General features: G+C 34.5%; 1 protein-coding gene and 1 long non-coding RNA gene across 3 annotated transcripts; one reads left to right on the top strand and one right to left on the bottom strand.

The window, feature by feature from the left end:
• Positions 1-7,531: 7,531 nt before the first annotated feature.
• Positions 7,532-11,773, bottom strand: LOC111403111 (phenylalanine ammonia-lyase-like). Of its 2 annotated transcripts, none has more exons than XM_023031494.1 (2): positions 11,278-11,773; positions 7,532-9,409 (listed from the first exon to the last, which is right to left on the bottom strand). In XM_023031494.1, the coding sequence occupies exons 1-2, from the start codon at positions 11,664-11,666 to the stop codon at positions 7,660-7,662; spliced, it is 2,139 nt and encodes a 712-aa protein (XP_022887262.1). In that variant the 5' UTR covers positions 11,667-11,773; the 3' UTR covers positions 7,532-7,659. The 2 variants fall into 2 exon arrangements, with proteins under 2 accessions (XP_022887262.1, XP_022887263.1); XM_023031495.1 differs by lacking the exon at positions 11,278-11,773 and adding an exon at positions 10,249-11,221.
• A 2,824-nt stretch (positions 11,774-14,597) lies between these two features.
• On the top strand, positions 14,598-15,370 carry LOC111404859. Its single transcript, XR_002704703.1, has 2 exons — positions 14,598-14,712; positions 15,120-15,370. It is a non-coding gene; the product is annotated as an uncharacterized LOC111404859 (long non-coding RNA).
• The last annotated feature ends 5,922 nt before the right edge of the window (positions 15,371-21,292 follow it).

Here is a 21,292-nt window from a genome sequence, read left to right as displayed (position 1 = left end):
CATTGTATTTGAGTCAGACAAAGTCATTCTATCAAAAAGTGGAATGTTTGTCGGAAAATGTTATGTTTCCGACGATATATTTAAGCTGAATGAAATGGTTGTGAAACCAAAAATGAATAAAGCAAATTCTTCTGCTTATTTGCTTGAATGTTCCAATTTGTGGTATCGTAGACTAGGACATGTTAACTATGATATTTTACAAAGACTAGTTAACTTGAATTGCATACCCAAGTTCCACGTTGATTCAAAACATAAGTGTGAAACTTGTATTGAGACAAAATTGACAAGGTCATCGTTTAAATCAGTTGAACGGAACACAGAACCACTTGATTTAATTCACAGTGACGTATGTGACTTAACATTTGTACAGACAAGAGGTGGTAACAAGTATTTCATTACTTTTGTCGACGATAGCACCAAATACTGTTGTGTGTATTTGCTAAAAAGTAAAGATGAAAATATAGAGAAATTTGTTCTCTATAAGAGTGAAGTTAAAACTCAACTTAATAAGAAAATTAAGGTATTAAGAAGCGATCGAAGTAGTGAGTATGAAGCACCATTTGTGAAATTCTGTGTACAACACGGAATCATACATGAAACCACCACACCTCATTCATTGCAACAAAATGGTGTTGCTTAACAAAAAAATCGCACTTTAAAGGAAATGATGAATGCAATGCCAGTAAGTTCTGGGTTACCTCAGAACATGTGGGGGGAAGCTGTGTTATTAGCAAATTACCTTTTAAATAATGTGCCCCGAAAGAAAATAGAAAAGACCCCTAATGAGTTATGAAAAGGAAGAAAGTCTTCCTATAAATACTTACAAGTGTGGGAGTGTCTTGCTAAAGTGGCCGTTCCAACACCAAAGAATGTAAAGATAGGGCCAAAAATGGTAGATAGCATCTTCATTAGCTATGCACACAATAGTAGTGCTTATCGATTTCTTGTGTATGATTCTAAAATCCTAGACATACACAAAAACACGATATTGAAGTCAAGAAATGCTTCATTCTTTGAACATGTATTTCCGTACAAGTCCAAAGAGGAAACAAGCTCCTTCAAACGAACATATGAGACTATGACTGAAAATAGTCATGACGAAGAACTAGAAGAGGAGACTGAGGTTAGACGTAGCAAACGAGAAATGATAGAAAAAACGTATGGTCCTGATTTTCTAACCTATATGGTAGAAAGTGAACCTCAAAATTATCACTAGACTGTGAATTTCTCGGAAGGACCTCAATGGAAAGAGTCTATTAAAAGTGAGATAGATTTTATACTGCAAAATCATACATGAGAGCTATTGGATCTTCCTCCAGGAAGCAAACCACTAGGCTATAAATGGATTTTCAAAAGGAAAATGAGAGCAGATGGAACTATTAAAAAGTACAAGGCCAGATTAATAATAAAATGTTACAAACAAAGAGGATGCTTTGATTACTTTGATATGTATTCTCCAGTGACGAGAATAACATCTATTAGGTTGATACTTGCAATTGTCGCTTTGCGAAAACTTGAAGTACATCAAATGGATGTTAAAATCGCCTTTCTAAATAGAGATTTAGAAGAAGAAATCTATATGGAATAACCCGAGGGGTTTTTGTCACCATGGCAAGAAAATAAAGTGTATAAATTAGTGAAATCACTATATGGCTTGAAACAAGCGCCCAAACAATGACATGAAAAATTTGATAATGTCATGATAGAGAGTGGATTTAAAATCAATAAGTGTGACAAATGTATTTACGTCAAAGACACTAAAGATGGTTATGTCATTTTATGTCTTTACGTTGACGACATGATTATTGTCGGTAGTGACAAAAAGATGATTGAATCCACTAAAATTATGTTGAATTCGAGATTTGATATGAAAGATATGTGTTTAGCTGATGTTATTCTCGGAGTCAAAATCTCAAGAACATCAGATGGGCTTGTTCTAAGTTAGTCACATTATGTGAACAAAATTTTGAAAAAATTCAATAAGGATGATATTGGCTTGGCTAGAACACCGATAGATACGAGTCAGCATCTTTCTAAAAATAAAGGTAAAAGTGTTTCTCAAGTAGAATACTGGAGAGTTATTGGAAGTCTAATGTGCTTGATGAGTTGTACAATACCAGATATAGCCTACACAGTCAGTAAACTGAGTAGATACACGAGTAGTCCAGGAGCTGATCACTGGAAAGGAATAGTAAGAGTACTAAGGTATTTAAGATATACTCGTGACTATGGACTACATTATATCAGATATCCACCGGTCATTGAAGGATACAGTGATGCTAATTGGATATATGATATAAAAGACTCAAAGTCCACCAGTGGATTTGTGTTCACATTGAGAGGTGCTGCCATATCGTGGAAATCCTCTAAGCAAACAGTTATAGCTAGATCTACGATGGAATCTGAGTTTATAGCTCTAGATAAATGTGATGAAGAGGCTGAATGGTTGCACAACTTCTTAGAATATTACATGATGGTCAAAACCTACGTCAGCAATTTGCATATATTGCGACAGTCAATCAGCAATAAGAAAAGTACAGAGTAACATGTACAATGGTAAGTCTAGACATATACGTCGTAGACACAATACCATAAGACAACTACTCTCAACTGGAGTTATCACTATTGACTATGTAGAGTCAAAAGATAACATTGCGGATCCGCTAACCAAAGGGTTAAACAAAGAGTTAGTTGGAAAATCATCGAAAGGAATGGGACTTAAGTCCTTAAATGAATAAGTCATTACAAAGGAAACCTGTCACGCGATTTATGCAACGTGATTTTATACTGCAAGTGTACAGTGTCAAGTTTTGTAATATAGTAATAGAGTAAAGAGTGTCGAACCCACAGGAATTGTAATTTAAATTCACTAAGGACTATATTTGTACAATTTCTACTTTATTTAGACACATGTATGATTAAACGGATTTAATGTTTTATGAGTGAATAAATTAAACTAATCTAACGTGAATTGGATGCGACAAAATTGGGGAATACAAATTATCAAATGAGAAGGCCTAGGGATTGACTTCACCTAACTTTCAATTATGATTTAACGATTTCCAATAATTTCATTTAATTTTTCCATATTTAAAAGCAAGAATCCTAATGTATTCCTCTCCCCTCTCTCGAGTGCCGGCTAGAAAATAATTCTATATTCCAATTCCAATATCTCTATTCCGAATTGAAAATCAAGAATTTATAAATGTCCCGATTCTTTTATGGAGTAAGCTTCACAGATTTTACACTTTCTCTCGAAACTCATAAAACCTATGTTGTGTCAATCTTATGATCACGCCTAAATTTCCCTCTCTCGAGTGCCGAAATTGACTAGCATCTATTCATTCAATTATTGATTAAGTAATTGAAAGCATTAAAACCATGACACAATTAAATATATGTGGAAAAATCAAAGAAATAATTATAAAATCATCAAACCATACTCAATTCGGCTACATCAAACCTTTAGATAATTTTTTTAGTTCATGATATAATAAATGAAAATCATACAAATTATAATAAACAACATAAAGAAAATGATAGAAAAAACTAATCTTTTGTGTAGATCTTCAATCATTTTCCCTTGGTGTTATTCTTCCTTCCTTTTGATGTCTTCAGTTTTTGCCTCCTTCAAATTGTGTGGTTGAATTCTTCAATCTAACCCCCTTCCATCCCTCTTGAAATTAGGGTTTTTAAATGGTATTTATAGTATGTTGGGGTTATTGGACGAATTATGGTTGAGTTCGGCCAAGAAATGATTCCAAAAATATAAAATCCCGTTTTTCCGCACAAGCAGCGCCACGACGCCGCGTTCACTATTTTTTCAGCATCTTGGGCGTCACGGCGCCCACTTCTGGTGGAAAAGGCAGTTTTGGTCTCCTTCAGTATTTTGCCATAACTTCTTCATCCGATATCTGATTGAAGTAATTCAAGATGCGTTGGAAAGGTAACTCAAAGAGCTATAACTTTTCTTCAAACATCATTATCCAATTCAATCGTTTTCTATGTCAGAAATAGGTCTAAATATGAGGCTGAAATTCTGGATCATAACTTTTCGATTGGAGATTGATTTGTGATCACATTTTGCCTAAATTTGATCCCTTTGACATCTTTCCTCATCCAATTGACTCCTAACACTCTCGGATCTTCATGGCAAGGTTCGATACAAGTTTGGATTATTTATATTTTAATCCCCGAACTTTGGATCTTTTACAATTTGGCCCATTCTCTCCAATTTTGTCAACTTTTGCTTAATTCCTCCAATTTCACCAATCTACATCACAACATCAAAATACACATTAAAACGTTCTAAAACGCTCTCAAGAGTAGCAAAATAACAAATTAGGTGGCATAAATATCATGAGTGTAGAGCACTCATCAAAACGCAACCTAGTTAACTGGAGATCCCAAGATCTAGGTTCAAAGGAACAACCTAATTGTAAAGGTTTAATAAAATCACTGCGGGGGTGTTTCCTACCTTCCATTCCTATGATGTAATAGTGATGTCCATAAGGATGAATGATAAGTAATAGACTTTTAATGATTCTTATGCGTCGAAGTTTGAGCCAAGTAATACGGATTACTTGTAATAAAAAATCGCTTATGTGAGAGAGAAGTGGGGCCGCTTCTAAGAGAATTGTGTGGGGCTCAATTCTTAATAACTCTCACATAACCAGGCATATGTTCATGGCCAAAACGAACATAATAATGAGAACTGAGTTGTGTTAGAAAGGATCCTGTGTGGAGTATATCATCATTTACATAAACAGCAGAACAGTTCAAGGACAACACGTCTACTGGTCAGCTAGTAAAGTAAATATATTTTAACAAGGAAAGGTTCAAAGGGATTACCTACCTATCCTATGCAGGTTTCAATCGTTGAACTTTATCACCTAGTCTTGTGTTTCACGGTCACCAAGTCTTGTGTCTCACGGTCTCGTGTCTCTCCCAATTTTTATTCATGTGGGGGACTGTTGAAAAAATGAGTGAATTGGCTCACTTTGGCAAAATTTTCGGTAGGACCCGTTGGTCCAATTTGGAAGATCAAAGTTGATCCTTGTTCTCCTCCATGAGAGCATCGAAACCACATATTTATTTGCCAAAATTGACGAATGGATGAATGAGAAGTTGGAGCTCAAAGATGACCATTGGAAGATAGTTTATGTGGGAAAATGAGTCTAGTCCCACATAGGAAAATGATAAAAGTATTAACCACTTTATATAGGATTGCACATTGGAATTGTGTAATCATGTGTAGCATAGAGGTTCTCTCCACGTGCGCGCGCAGGGGTGCAAATCGCAGACCGAAATTACCTTCGGACCTTGAACTTGTGTGCAGGGCGCGACCTGCATACATGAATGTCGAACCGAACGGAGAAAAAAATTGGCCCGTTTGGAGTGTCCACGTTTTGCAATTTTTTGCTTTCTTCAACTGACCTTTGAGTTTCCTGAAACTGCCAAAAATCCCAGAAACTGAAACAACTTCATTATTTATTGTTATGGAGTTAATATGCAGATTTAAACTTCTATAAATTGCCATTTTCTAGCTGTTCCAGGACAAAAAAAACCACGAAAATAGGAAGAAAGCATTCTGCATATTTTCTTCCTGTCTGCATCTCGGTCTCTGTCCAGTATAATTTTGTGGTGATATTGTTCGAACACAAACTCAATTTACCGGAGTAGTTTCTGTGGTGCTCAAACTCTGCTGGTTTTGCCGTTATATCCTAGGAAACAGACGCTCGGGCTAGACCTCATGCACTTACGGTGAAGGAGAGAATCTGTTTTAAGGAAACTGTGTTTATACAGGCCTCGAGTTAAAAGTTTACTTCCAAATTTGCTGTGCTTTAATTATTTGTAGAATTATAAGCCTTACAGATTTATTTTAGCATGCTTTCAGATTTTATTTAGCTTTCTGAAAGTTATATTGCTTTTATGTTTTGCAAATTATATAATTTACTATTCTTATTCAAGTAGTTTAAATTGTTTTAATCAAATGATATTTTGTATATACAAACCGGGATATGAAATCGTATCTGTGAAAATTCAAGTTCTGTGTTATTTAAATTATTTTATGAAAACAAACAGTTTGCCCCAAATCTGTGTTGTTTAAATTATCATAAAGTGTGAAAATTCTGTTGTTACGTCGCTGGCATATACGGTGAGCTAACTAGTATATACGGTAAATTGACAAATACGGTGAGTTGAACTGCCAAATACGGTGAGTTGCAAATACGGTGAGTTACACTGCCATATACGGTAAGTAATTGTCAAATACGGTAAGCGTGAATTCGGTGTCTAAAACATAAATACGGTATATAAGAACCCGATTCCACTTTATATACTACCGATTAAATTTTCCAACACTATATTCATATATGCTTCACAAATTTTATAAGACAACTACTACAAATTCCGACTCCAAAGCGAGGAATGGTGACATTCTTTACTTTTTTTTTTACAAGGTGTCCAATTCTTGACTAATCCTTGGGTTTGTGATCCGGCCCCTCTTCACACAGTCCAATTAATCACGGGATGTGCCTCCAACTAGCCAAGGTCCGAGCCCTCCCCAACTTGATCTGCCAAAGTGCCAGCAAACCAATCCAAGTTGCACCTTACCTTCCAAGAATAATCCTTGCCTTCCAAAATTTCTTTTGCCTTCCAAGAATAAATCATTGCCTTCCAAGAGCCCCATGAATAGAACTCACGACCTCTGATCTACTAGCATTGAAAGAGCCCGTCCTTTGCCAGTGGAGAAGTGCCCCGGGGGGTTGGTGACATTCTTTACTTTATTCCACAATGGCTTGTCAAAGTAAGATAATGGTCATATTTGGTAGAAATTAAAATCTAAATTTAAATTTAAATTTGAGTGAACAACAAATTTTTTAACTACATTTTACAAAATCCACAATTTTTCAACTAAATATTTTATCGATTTTTATCGAATTCTATTAAGAATCTAATTTATTCTTCGATTTTATACACGTTTAAGTGTACTCGTGACACGAATATTTAAGACTCCCTTGTTTGGTCGCATTAAGCCCCCGTTTGTTTTCCATTTTTTCTTCATTAAAATGAAAAATATGATCGTTATTCATCACATTAAGCCACCAAATTTGAATTTCTATCTCTTGTGTAGGGTCCATAACGACTATATTTTTTATTTTCATTTTTACATTAATTTGTACCAAACGGGACCTAAAATTATAATTCATTTTTCTCTCTCTTCTTATTAACAACGCATTCTCCGGTGAAATAATATTACACGTAATCAACAAACTTTTTCTGAGATGCTCTTGTCCTCTCTAGGTTATCGTGATAGGCTTTCATGACATGATACAGATTGACTGCGTAGAATGTATTATGATAATCTTTATTCTACGAGTCATAGAAATTGATACACATTGGAAAAAGGTCTTCATTTTTCCAATAATGCTTGTGAAATACGAACAAATCACTTAGCATTTCTGATGGATCAATTTGTTCCAAATGGACCGAGTCATCCTCATCTCAGAACTGGTGTAAAGCTGGAGTATGAATAGAAACATGATAAATGTATTTTATATTTTATTTCACGGTACAGACATAATACATTCCAGCACACATAAACAGAGAAAAACTAGAAGATTTTCCATTGCCGTATAAAGTGAAAAAATTATCAAACTAACAGATTGGAAGAGGAGCACCATTCCAGCCCTTGAGGCACTCCAATAATGGATCAATCATCAGTCCCTTGCTCATTGCTGTGAATACCTTGTCGAAAACTTCGCCCGGGGAGGCTACACTCTCTCCAGTCAACAACCCCATTCCCAGCTCTTCTCTGACAAATTTGTATAGTGGATAAGACCGGCACTCCTTAATCTGGTTGGGAATGGCCGGATTTCCACTCTCCAAGGCTACTCTTGAACTCTCAACTTCTTTAGGCAGAAGGGCCTTTATTTCATCTTCAAAAGCTTCAATCTTATGGAAAATGGAAGTGCTAACATTCTTCTCGTTTTCGCTGTTTTTAAGTGCATGCTCAACAAGGACTTGCCTCAGTTTTTGCATCAACGGGTAGGTTGAGCTGCAAGGGTCGTCGATATAAGTAAACACGTATTCACGATCCACCACCCGAAGCAAATCCTTCTCACAGAACCTTGATGGATGAAGTTCGCCATGGGCACCAGTTGTTAGAGTTCGTTTAGCTACTTGACTCACGGTGTTCTTGACAGTGTTTCTAAGGTTCTCCTCCAAGTGTCTCAAATCTATTGCTTGGCATAGCGCCACCAGATATGTAGACAACATGAGTTTCAAGATATCGACTGCTTCAGCTGTCTTTCTAGAAGAGATTAAACCCAAGGAATTAACGTCTTGGTTGTGCTGCTCAGCACTTTGGACATGGTTTGTGACTGGATTTGCTAAAAATTGGAGCTCGGAACAGTACGAAGCCATAGCTATTTCAGCACCTTTGAAGCCGTAGTCCAAACTCGGGTTTCGTCCACCTGAGAGATTTGAAGGCAAGCCATTGTTGTAGAAATCATTGACAAGCTCGGAAAATTGAGCAAACAACAACTTTCCAATTGATGCAATGGCCAATCTAGCATTGTCCATGGAGACTCCAATAGGCGTACCCTGGAAATTACCACCGTGCAATGCCTTGTTCCTCGAAACATCAATCAAGGGGTTATCATTAACCGAGTTGATCTCCCTTTCGATCATCTTTGTCGCTGAACGAATGACCTCTATCTGTGGGCCGAGCCACTGAGGTGATGTTCGAAGAGCATATCGATCCTGTTTTGGCTTCTGCAAGGGATCCATCTCGTGTAGCTTTTGAGCTGCCTTCACATAAGAACTACCATCCAAAATATGTTCCATTATAGCAGCAGCCTCAATCTGCCCAGGATGGTGCTTTAGTTTGTGCGTCAAATGGTCAGTGAATTCAGGCTTCCCATTCATAACTTCAGCAAAAATTGCTGACAGAACTTCGGAAAACACTGTGAGTACATTAGCTTCATAAAGAACAATTGAAGCCAAGCCAGAACCAACAGCCGTTCCATTAACTAGTGCAAGGCCTTCCTTGGGCTGCAACTCAAAAAAATCTCCATCTACACCAGCAAGTTTAAAGGCTTCCTTGGCATTTAGAGTTTCTCCCGTAGGTCCAACAGCCTTAGAATTAGGCCGCCCTGTCAACATACCAGCAATGTAGGACAACGGAACAAGATCACCTGAGGATGAGATCGTGCCACGGAGGGGTAAGCACGGCGTGATGTTGTGGTTAAGAAACTTGGTTATAGCTTCCAAAATTTCAAATCTGATGCCAGAATATCCTTGAAGAAGGGTGTTGATTCTCACGAGCATAGCTGCTCTTGTTGCTGAATGTGGCAGTGTGTGACAAGACTCTATCCCATTCCCGAAAATTCCAGCATTCAAGAACCTGTCATATTCAATCATAATGCCAATAATTAGAATTTCACAATTCAATTTAATAACTGCAGAATCTTATGCAATGTCTGCCAATAAATTCAAACAGACAATTTCTTATTAACATAAAAGAAAAACCAAATTTTCAACTTTCTTAACAAAAATAATAAACTTTCAAACAACCATTAGTTAGCAGAAAGAACAAGATTGTGAACTGGAATTATCAATTTCATGGGTATTTCATGCGAAGATCGGCTTCGAGAAAAAAAAAATATAACAAACATCAAAACTTGCCAGCTGTCCAAGCCGTGCAGCAAAACTACAATGAAAACAAGTGTTCTAAAAAGCATGCGTCCACCGGAGAAGCTTGACCATACATACAGTTTAGCTATGCTTTACACTTAAAATCTAGAACTTTGCTACATACACAGAAGAAATGTACTGATAGCATGACAGGTACGCGGGTGGCAAGCTTTCGTTTGGTCTTGGACAAAAAACAATTTTGTTGTAGCCAATGCACAGTTGCCACCCATGAAGCCAAGTGTCTTAACTGCATTGGCTGTTGGAAAAAATATAGATTTAAATGTCAATCAGCTTATCAAAGATTATGAACATCTCCAAGATTACGGCTATATTATTATTATAATTGCACCAAATATAAATAGATTATTCCCATATTCAGTTATAATTTTGGTTCTATGCAATAAGAGTCAAAGGGCATCCAATCTGATTGAGTATTATTCAGTGTATTTGACATGGTATCGAAGCAGTTTCGATCCTAAACAAATTAGCCTTTCAATTTCGCTTCCAACGAGCTGGGCCAAATTTTTTTTTTTTATATATGTTATAAACCTTTTCACAAAGTCGAACGCCTTGAGGCCCTCATCAGCTACCCTATCGGTAGTTGCAGGCATACCATCAGCGGTGGCTTCAACATGGCGCGTACAGTACTCAATGAATTTAGCCATGATCTTGGAGGTATTATTGGGGAGAGGTATATCAGTGTCGGCACAACGTTCTCGATCATCTGTTCAATGGTCTGCGACTCCAGCGCCACCGTCTCCTCCGCCTCGAAAAGTCGCCGCTTACCCGTGGAATGAAGTAGCCGGAGAAGTGGGATGAAATAGGTACCAAAGAAATTGAAGCAGCAATCGGAGAATTGAGTCTTTGGGTGTGACAGCAAAAAGTGGTAGCTGTGTAGTTTGTTGGCGACTTGGAGCTGTCGACGACGATGCAGTAGTTAATCGGTGGCGACAGGGTAAAATTGGGTGAGATGCGGTTGGTGTTGAAGAGTGTGGTGTAGGCCGTTGCAGTGATGGTTCATGACTGGGAATTGTGTGGCCGACGATTCGTTGTGGGTGGTATCGACGAAAAGGTTGGGGTTCAACCTTCTTTTTCTTTTTCTTTTTTTCAAAACTAAAAAGGGTTAACTTCGGCAGCCCGGACCGGCCATAAACAGGGTTAGGTGACCAAGATATTTCCTTTCTGCTTCACCTACCATATTTCCTATTATGGTCCACGAATTTAAGTAAAATCAATCTCATCAAATATAGATCAAAGCTAAGGAAAGGATAAAAGAATCAAAAAGCAAGAAATTCTGGGATTTGGGAACTCAGATTCCATTTTCATCCAGCTTACCATTTTCGCTTCTTCTTTTTTCTTCCCCCTAAGCTAAAGTAATGAGATTTTATGGTTGTCATATACAGATAAATAGAAAGTTAAAATTGCTACAGAAATTGATTAATAAATTCTGTATACAGCCAATTGTCTAGTGTTCACCTTGATCGTGTTCAACAGTCGCAAAAAAATTACTTTTTTTGGTAAAATAAAAACATAAATTGCAGATAAAAGCGGATTTTAAAGAAAGAAAATGTTGTTTACCTGATAAGTTCCTTCTGAAGGGCACCCCCTTGCTTGGTCCTCCTATGTGAAGTGGCACCAAAACCAGTGGTGACACCATAACTATCGGTCCCTTTATTCATGCTCTCCATAACCCAGTCACTGCTGGCCTTAACGCCGCCTCTCGCCGCCTCCGACAGCTCCACCTTGACGGCATTATCACGGGCTGCAATCGCCGCCACCTGCGATATAGTCAAGGTTTCACCGCCAAGCTTCACCACCGGCTTTCTAAACTCCTCCACCATTCGTTTCACCTCATCCAAATGACTTCCCTTCATAGACTCAGCTGCCATTCCCCAGTTCAATGGATCTTTCACACAAAAATCCATCACCTTACCATTTGATTGCCCATTTTCAAATACACTTTCCATTTTATTATGATTATGAAGAAAAATTTAAAACTTGTCACACACAAGAGCAAGAAGGTTTATGTATATTTGTGGAGTAAGGGTTAGGAAGCTCTTGAAATGTAGTTGGTGAGATTAGAGGCTTTAAATAGAGTAGCATTAACGTGTGGCACAAAGATTTGGTTGGTGGAGGGCACTTAGCCCGTTTGCCCCCATTTTTTGGTAATGGAAATGGAAATGGATGAAATAATATTTTTTTTTAAAAATTAGTGGTTAAAAAGGAATGAAATGCTTTCGATTTACGTTAATATTATTTTATAAAAGATTATATAATTAAAAATATAAGAGAGAAATTAGAATGCAATGAAATGTAATTTAACTGATGGTGTCAAACGAGAGCTTAAAGGGGGAAATGGTGGCGGCAGGACACATAGGGGTTGGTTGAAGAATAATCCTGGCCGTCGATTCGGATGTCTAATTAACGGTTTGGATTAGCAAACCTGGATATAACATTATACAAATATTTTCTATTTTGCACTGGTCATAAGAGAGGGTGTGGTTGGTGGGATGGAGAAAGAAAAAAAAATTAATTAATACTTCACTAAATTAACAAGTTTTGATTTTAAGTTTTTAACCACTGAAATCTAACCATACTGTTGACAATTAAGAAGTATAATGTAGCTCTCGTTTGGTAAATCTTTTTTTTTTTTTTTCACATACATTACAATGAATACACCGAATATTATTCAATTTTTAACTATAAATTTATTAGAACCCTCCAAAAATTGTATCAAATATGCTTGTAGTTATATATAGTATATAATTAAATAAAAATTAATGAAGTATTCCCTTTCTACTCAAAAAATAAAATAAAATAATCATTCAAGCAATTCGGTCACAAAAATTTAAAAACTAAAAAACCCAAACATGTTGCTTGCGAAACGAATCATCAAGAGCTTAGGTCGAACAAGAACTATCTAACTCAATTTATGCCTCTACTAAGGAGTGGCCTACTTGACAAATTAGGATAATGTTTTATATAATCTAAAATAAATTAAGTTGGTATATCATGCGTTCCTTAGAATAGCTATTTTAATATTTGTCACAAACATTTTCGTTGTTGTAAAATGGGCAAATTTTTCCACTAAGAAAAGGCACTCAATCTCATATATTTGAAATTTTGTGTACAATTGTCAATTCTATTTAAGATCTTGAGTGATGCAAATTTGTATCATAAACGGTACTTCATATATAGTATGTTAAACATAAATTCGATGCACCGTCTTTTTTTATTCAATGTTATTTTTCTTCCGAACTTTGCTTAGAAACGGACTATATTTGCCACATTAATCAACGAATTCACAAAATTACACTTTGAGGAATAACATAATTAGTAATCAAAAGGTGTTCAACGGATGTCAAGTGTGGAGGCTTCAAAGCAATTTCCATAAAGTTGAATTAAATCTTCAATCATGAATAAGTTGACCACTTTGAGTTGGTCTGACCGAGTCACTCAATAACGAACCCTTGAAGTCTAATTGCATTCAACTAGCTACGGCCGCCAGAACTCACAGTGCGTATGTTCCCTAGTTTCGTTTAGATTACTTTAAACTATTTATTTCACCTAACATGTTCCCTCTTTGTGTCTCACTCAATTATTTCCGGGACATTATTCATTGATAAGTACTTTTTTGTTTTTATCTTTGATCAAGTCACCGTTCATTGAAAAAAAAAAGAAAAAAAAAAGTTGAACTCAAATTTTGAGGACTTCCATCATCTCGTCCTTGGAGCATCGTGAGGAAGGTAAATCGCGGGATGTGTTCCAACAGATCAGGGAACAAGAACTTGCCCGTACACTGGTACCTACAAAAAGTCTAATTCCATATTTCAAAAATTAAACTCTCAGACTACGACTGCCAGCAAGGTTGAAATTACCTCACTCATGTCCTTTACACTACTAAATTGTGCGTCGGAGGAGGGGGGGAACCGTTCATTGAAAAAATAGTGGTGCATAGAGTAAACTACATGGAGAACGAATAGTCTATTTTAACAACTCAAATTTTGTTGGTTAGTCAATTATGAAGTATTACTATTTGTACCTAATTATTTACTAAGTTCACCTTTTCGTCACCTAAAAGGTTAAAAAACTGTGTCAAGTTTTACAAACAAATGAAATTCGACTTAAAACTTAAAACAAGGCAAAGCTATTTAACAAAATAAATAATTGAAAATAAAATATATTTTTCAATAGAATTACATGCAAAATATATTATAATGCCATAAAAATCAGCGCTAGTATGTCAACAAAATCCGAAAAGATGAGATTTCCGTTTCCATTATTTATGTTGGGTAACTTGCAAATGGTGCATGAGTCTCGTGACATGAGAAAAAGGAAAAAGAAGGAAAAAAAAAAAAAGAAAAAAAAGAAGAAAAGTAATTGATTGAAAAACAAGGTCCACATCAATTTGGTAGGTTTCAAAATGTGGTTCACGTTTGTGTTCATATTGAGGCCAACTACTCATATAGACATAACTTTGCAACAGTAATGGAACGTGGGTAATCGACAGCCATTGATCGAGGTGCTTGACTTTTTTTAAGAAAGAAAAAATAATTTATTCATTTTTCACATATCACTACTTTATAAAAAGGGCAATGTCTCGCTACTGTAGATTCTTCCATTTTCACACACTATAGCAACCCTTTTTTTTCCCCCCATCTCTGGAGCAAAAACGACGTCGTCCGCTTTTCTATTTTCACACACTGTAGCAAAACTTATATAAAAAGAGTAATATTTCACTACTATAGAAAGAACATTAGATTATTCCATTTTCACACACTATAACAACTTTTTTTCTGGAGCAAAAACGACATCGTTTGCTCTTCCATTTTATATATATATATATATGCAAGCTACAGTGATGCACCCACTTTTCTTTATGTATGTACACTATTTATGTTTCTATTCTATTTTTTTAACGTATGGACTAATCTGTTTTATGCTTTTTTTCAGTTGTTTGCTTGGCATTCAATGCTATGATTTCGGTGGTTTCGGGCTGCTTTTTTCTAACAAGTTAGTTCATTCTTTTCCCCACTTATAGTTTGTATTATTTTTTCAAGTTGATTTCTGTGGGGCTTCCAATCTGTTATGGACTTTTGTGTTTGTATTCTTCTTTTTGTTGATTTTATATTTTGGGTTTGAATGTTCTTTTCTTTCATGATCCTAAGGCATCCTAAGGTTCAAAAATTCTTTTACGATTTCTGTAAAACTATTTTCCGTCCGTTGTGTCTGATTGAAGTTTGGGCTCTATGAAATTTGTTTGTTGTTAATTTATGAGATGATAAATGACGGTTCGAATGTGTGATATATATATATTTTGTGTTTCAATCGTTGCGCTTATTGTATTTGTTCGATCGTTGACATATGTTTTTTTCCTCTTACTAGATAAAATTACGTTATTTCTATTGGCCTTATTTTAGTTTGCAGGTAGTGGTGGAGAATATTTTCAACTTCTCTTTAGTTCATGGTTGCAGTAATATCTAGAGGTTTTTCCTGCGAGTGTTTATGAGGGGGAAATCTATTTTCATATGATTTGATTTTTCATTTTTCTTGTATAGCGTTGAATTTCGATGCTGATATTGATTTGTTGTACACAAACTCTGGAGTGAACTAGGATTGTTTGTTGTATATTTTGTATAGATTGATTGAGGTCTGGTTGTTCTGAATTTTAGTTCTTATTCTTGTTTTTATTGAAATTGAAATTTGTGGAATTCTGCAACTCAATTTCATTTAACGGAGTTTGTTTTTATATAAATGAATAGAAAAACAAATGTCTTGATGGAACAATGTATCTATTTGCGTAATATGTGCGCAAATTTCTTATGAACATTATATTTCAATTAAGGAGTTTCAATGAAGGAATGGTGTTGTATTGTTCAATTTTAGATATTTGGGAATCATTAAAATCTGAGTGGATTGGGTTGGTAAATAAGAGAGTAAATAGAATTTGGTGTAAAAATAGCAGAATAGATTAACATGCAAATAAAATATTTTCGGTGTATACAAATTCATTTAGAAGAAAGTAAAGAGGTCTCACAGACATGTCAAACTTTCACCAACATGGTCTTTTTTGTAGACAATGAACTTTGGGGGTTCACTGTTCGAAAGTTCGAAAACACGTGTATCGCCCATTTGTAGTTCTTTTTCTTTAAAAAAATCTGACAAATCTATAGTCATACGTCTTATTAGACCATTTGGTCATAAATTTGTGGCGAGCTCCCAGTTGTGATGTAAAGAATCATAGATTTGAACATTTCGCACACCTCTAGGTAGGTGATATCTAGAGAACTGTCCTAGTATATACTGGAAAACCATGAATGAATAAATTATCAATCTTTGGATCAAATTTGTGGAAGAGATGAATGTAGAATGAGATATTAAAAATGACACCTACAATTTCCCGATGGCTGTTGTGATGAGGTGTTAGTGTTATTTCAAATTCAGGGTTATCTGTATGTGAAACGTTGTATTCTTCAGGAACATCGGAGTCATATGTGACCTCTAATCCAGAATGATCAAATATGGTCATATTGAATGTGGAGTTTCCCTTATATTCAAATACCAAAACATGAGCATCCTGTAAGTTATGATGGTCAAAAAATTGTTCCCATCCATCGGCAAAATATATTTTTCCATTATCTCTTTCCAATCGTATTGTGACAACTATGCCATCATATGCAGTTACTCGTACTGTGTCACCAAGTTAGTGTCTCCAATCATTGACAAATGATCTGGGAAGCATCTATACATATACATTAAAAAGTATAAGAGAGATATTAAGAATGCATCTATTCAAATATGAGAGGAGAATCTGTTGTGTGACTAACCAGACGGGTCTTATGGTTTTGCGGAGGAATAATGAATCTGAAGAAACGATGTGGCACCTCCATTCTGTCTCGATATAGTACAATGAAAATTTTGTTAGAATAACCCTATTATTTACGTTGTGGAGGCCCTGATATAGATTTTAAGGTAGATTTTGCAGTATAAGCGAGTTAGAAAGTTTGTTAATGGAAGTTCCATGTTTGTAAGATAAACTCTGTATATGATTTAAAAAAGAAAATATCCTATATATCGTTGTAGAAGAATATCATGAAATTTGGTAAGAAATTCATGATTAAGATTGAAATTTAGTCCATCTATATTCAATAAACAAGATGTAAGTTAAAACTGTAAAATTTAGTCTTGAAAAAATAGTTAGGGTAATCAAGAAAGAGTAGATAGACACCTGATTTTTTTTTGTTGAGCACCTGCAAGCAAAAATATGTAAATATTTTATGTGAGGAGTGATTTAAAGTAAATTTTGAAAACACGAGAAGCTATTTAAGTTAGAATATATGTACTTCCTCTATTTTTTTCTTTTTCTTGAGATTTGATAAGAGATCCACGGGTTGTAGAAATGGACAATATGTTACTGAGAAAGCCTAATCTTACTCTTCCTAAAAACAAAAATGAGGAGAAAAAAATTATTGAAATATCACGTGAGTGACTATTTGATCTTAACACGTTTCACACATTATTTAATTGCACTCAAAAGGTTACGATTGGAAATGTACATTTCTGCTCATTTGAAGGATTTATCTAATCTTTGAATATATAAAAAAAAAATTGATTTATATTTTATGTATTTATTTTAAGAATCACATCTATTAAAAGAAACTAAGTTGATTAAATAAAATTTAAATTTTTGTGTTGAGAGTCGGTAAAGAAAGAAAAAAGGGGGGAAAATGAAATTTGTGCCTCCGTAATCACGGAGGCTCAATGTTGAGCCTCCATAGTAATTAGCCTCTGTAATTACTAATGTGAGCCTCCGTAATTTTTGGTGCCTCAGTAATTGCTACGGAGGTAGTTTGATGCCTCCGTAAGCCTTGCCCTTTGAGCTTCCGTAATTATCGAGGCATTATTTTTTTTCTCTTTTTCTCTTAGCTTTTATTACACCAAATAGTTCAATATTGTTTTTTTTTTCCGGACATAATTTTATGTGAAGTTATATTTTAGTTTACACATGAGTTTCTTATGTTGTATGAAATTTAACCAATAGACGGACTTTCTTAACAGTATTTTTAAAATTTTGCAATTTCTATTTATGTAATGATAAAAAATTATAATATATAATATAGAAAAATGAATAAGTATATTTAGTTCCTTTTTTTTATTCTTCCAACTATAGTACTTAGGTAAATATAATTTATTCATTTTCCTGTCTGTGTCATTTTCTTTTTATGTTTTGAATAGGAAAACGTCGTTGTTTTCCTTTCGTTCATGCAAGTACCTTGTCTTTGTCCTTATTTTAATCATTGTCCTTATTTTCATCGTCTCTTTCTTTTCCCTCCCATCCTTCTGTTTTTTCCCTGTCTTCAATTGCTATATATTTTGTTCAGCGATAGACCTGTTGTTGCTGCTAGGTTTCATTTTTATTTTTATTTTTTTTCAATATATTTCTTATTGTTCGGGTCATGAAAGTGTATGCATTTTTTTGCTTCTTTTGTCTGAGGATATTGTTTTTAATGTGCATACTCTTAGTTATATTTCGATAAGAGATCCACGGGTTGTAGAAATGGACAATATGTTACTGAGAAAGCCTAATCTTACTCTTCCTAAAAACAAAAATGAGGAGAAAAAAATTATTGAAATATCACGTGAGTGACTATTTGATCTTAACACGTTTCACACATTATTTAATTGCACTCAAAAGGTTACGATTGGAAATGTACATTTCTGCTCATTTGAAGGATTTATCTAATCTTTGAATATATAAAAAAAAAATTGATTTATATTTTATGTATTTATTTTAAGAATCACATCTATTAAAAAAAACTAAGTTGATTAAATAAAATTTAAATTTTTGTGCTGAGAGTCGGTAAAGAAAGAATAAAGGGGGGAAAAATGAAATTTGTGCCTCCGTAATCACGGAGGCTCAATGTTGAGCCTCCATAGTAATTAGCCTCCGTAATTACTAATGTGAGCCTCCGTAATTTTTGGTGCCTCCGTAATTGCTACGGAGGTAGTTTGATGCCTCCGTAAGCCTTGCCCTTTGAGCTTCCATAATTATCGAGGCATTATTTTTTTTTCTCTTTTTCTCTTAGCTTTTATTACACCAAATAGTTCAATATTGTTTTTTTTTTTCCGGACATAATTTTATGTGAAGTTATATTTTAGTTTACACATGAGTTTCTTATGTTGTATGAAATTTAACCAATAGACGGACTTTCTTAACAGTATTTTTAAAATTTTGCAATTTCTATTTATGTAATGATAAAAAATTATAATATATAATATAGAAAAATGAATAAGTATATTTAGTTCCTTTTTTTTATTCTTCCAACTATAGTACTTAGATAAATATAATTTATTCATTTTCCTGTCTGTGTCATTTTCTTTTTATGTTTTGAATAGGAAAACGTCGTTGTTTTCCTTTCGTTCGTGCAAGTACCTTGTCTTTGTCCTTATTTTAATCATTGTCCTTATTTTCATCGTCTCTTTCTTTTCCTTCCCATCCTTCTGTTTTTTTCCTGTCTTCAATTGCTATATATTTTGTTCAGCGATAGACCTGTTATCGCTGCTAGGTTTCATTTTTATTTTTATTTTTATTTTTTTCAATATATTTCTTATTGTTCGGGTCATGAAAGTGTATACATTTTTTTTGCTTCTTTTGTCTGAGGATATTGTTTTTAATGTGCATACTCTTAGTTATATTTTCAATTTTATTGAGTTGATTTTTGTGATTTCTTTCTTTCAGAAATACAATGGGTAAGCAATATTGGACGCCTACATCTGCACAACTTCAAGTTCTTGAATCTATATTTAATCAAGAGAATAAAACTCCAAACAAGTCAATGATCATGCATATAGTCTCCAAACTATCGTTGCATGGGCAAATCCCTGATATGAATGTTTATAATTGGTTTAAGAGTACACGTGCTCATTTAAGAAGGCTGGACTTATCCACACAAGCACACAATTCTAAACTTGTAATTCAGTCAAGGGTACAAAAAGACAAATTGTGGAAGCGACATATAGGTATGATTTGTTGTTTAAATGTGATTTCTTGTTGGTTTAATGTTTTTTACTTTCTTCTTTACGTAATTTTAACATAAATATTTGATATTACATAAATATCTACAAGTTCTACACATATGCCAGGAAGAAGGATGAGATGCTGTTGTGAATCCACAGCAGGTTTCATAGATTGAATATTTTTTTATAATTTTTTTTTTGGCATCCGGCTATTTATTTGGTCATGTTGTAGTACACTTCCTTTTATCTTGTTTTGTAAAATTATTTTTTAATCCAACTTTTGCACTTCTGTTGTCTTTCAGTGATCTTATACTAATTTTATGATTCTAGATTCTATTGATCAGTATGTCGAATTATAAAAGGATCTTCATGTTGATGAAAGCATTGGCGTGGAAAAGCAATCTGAAAATGACAATATGCAATCTTAATGAGGTTCATTATCATTTTAGATCGTTCTAAGAGAATTGATATACAAAATATTCCAGTTGAACCTTATATTCTTCCGTTTTGTACAATTTGTAAACATTATGGTGCAAAAAAAGTTCTACAAAGAAAGTAAGAGTTTTTATTGTTGTGATGGAAAGGTTAAATTACAGCTGAACAATGTTCCCCCTGAATTGTATGAGCTATTTACTTTTACTTCATGTGAAGCAATTGCTTTTAAAAAAGTTGCTCATACTTACAACAACCATTTTGCATTCATTTCATTTGGTATTAAATATGATAAAAATTTGTACAAGAATAATAGAGGTGTATATACGTTCAAAGTTCAGGGACAGGTATACCATTTTATAAATCCACTTCTACCAATTGATGGAAATTCTACGTATTTGCAGTTATACTTTTACGATACTAATAATGAAATTAGTAATAGACTACAAATTTCAGATAGGTTAAGTGAATCAACTTTGAAAAATTTAATAGATATCTTAAAGATAAATCCATATTGTCGCTTCTTTCGATCATTAAGTGAAGTTTCTGATTTTGATTCATGGTGTATCGTGCTGAGGTCTGATCCGAGTCTCGACCAGAGAGTATATAACATGCCATCATGTGAACAGGTGGCTGTAGTGTGGGTTGATGAGGATCCATCTACAAGCATAAAGACTCATGATATATTAATTTATGGACATTCTAATACTGCACATAGAGTAAATTACTACTATGGCTGTTATGATTCACTTCAATATCCATTAATATTTACCTATGGAAAACTTGGATGGCATGAAGGTATCGAAAAAGTAAATTTGAATACTTCAATAGTCCATAAGATTTCATACAAATCAATCACATTGATTCGGCCGAACAACTTATAGAGATGGAAGATCGTGGTAAGTTTTGTTACCATTGAACTTTTTTAATCTTTTTAGAGTGCATAAATGTATTGTCATTTCTAGACCTGTCTTTGTGACTTTAATTTTTTTTCCTTTCAGGTATGAAGAGATGTAAGAAACGAATTACTGTGTCGTGCCGTGAATATTATTGCTACAAACTTCAAATCAGACTTTTAGATAAGTCTGTACTCCTTCATACAGGCAGACTTCTACAACAATATATAGTGGATATGTATGTTAAG

The sequence above is a fragment of the Olea europaea genome, chromosome 11 (assembly GCF_002742605.1).
Source record: "Olea europaea var. sylvestris chromosome 11, O_europaea_v1, whole genome shotgun sequence".
NCBI lineage: Eukaryota > Viridiplantae > Streptophyta > Magnoliopsida > Lamiales > Oleaceae > Olea > Olea europaea.
Note: the sequence above shows the minus strand (reverse complement) of the source record. Positions and strands in the feature narration are given on the sequence as shown.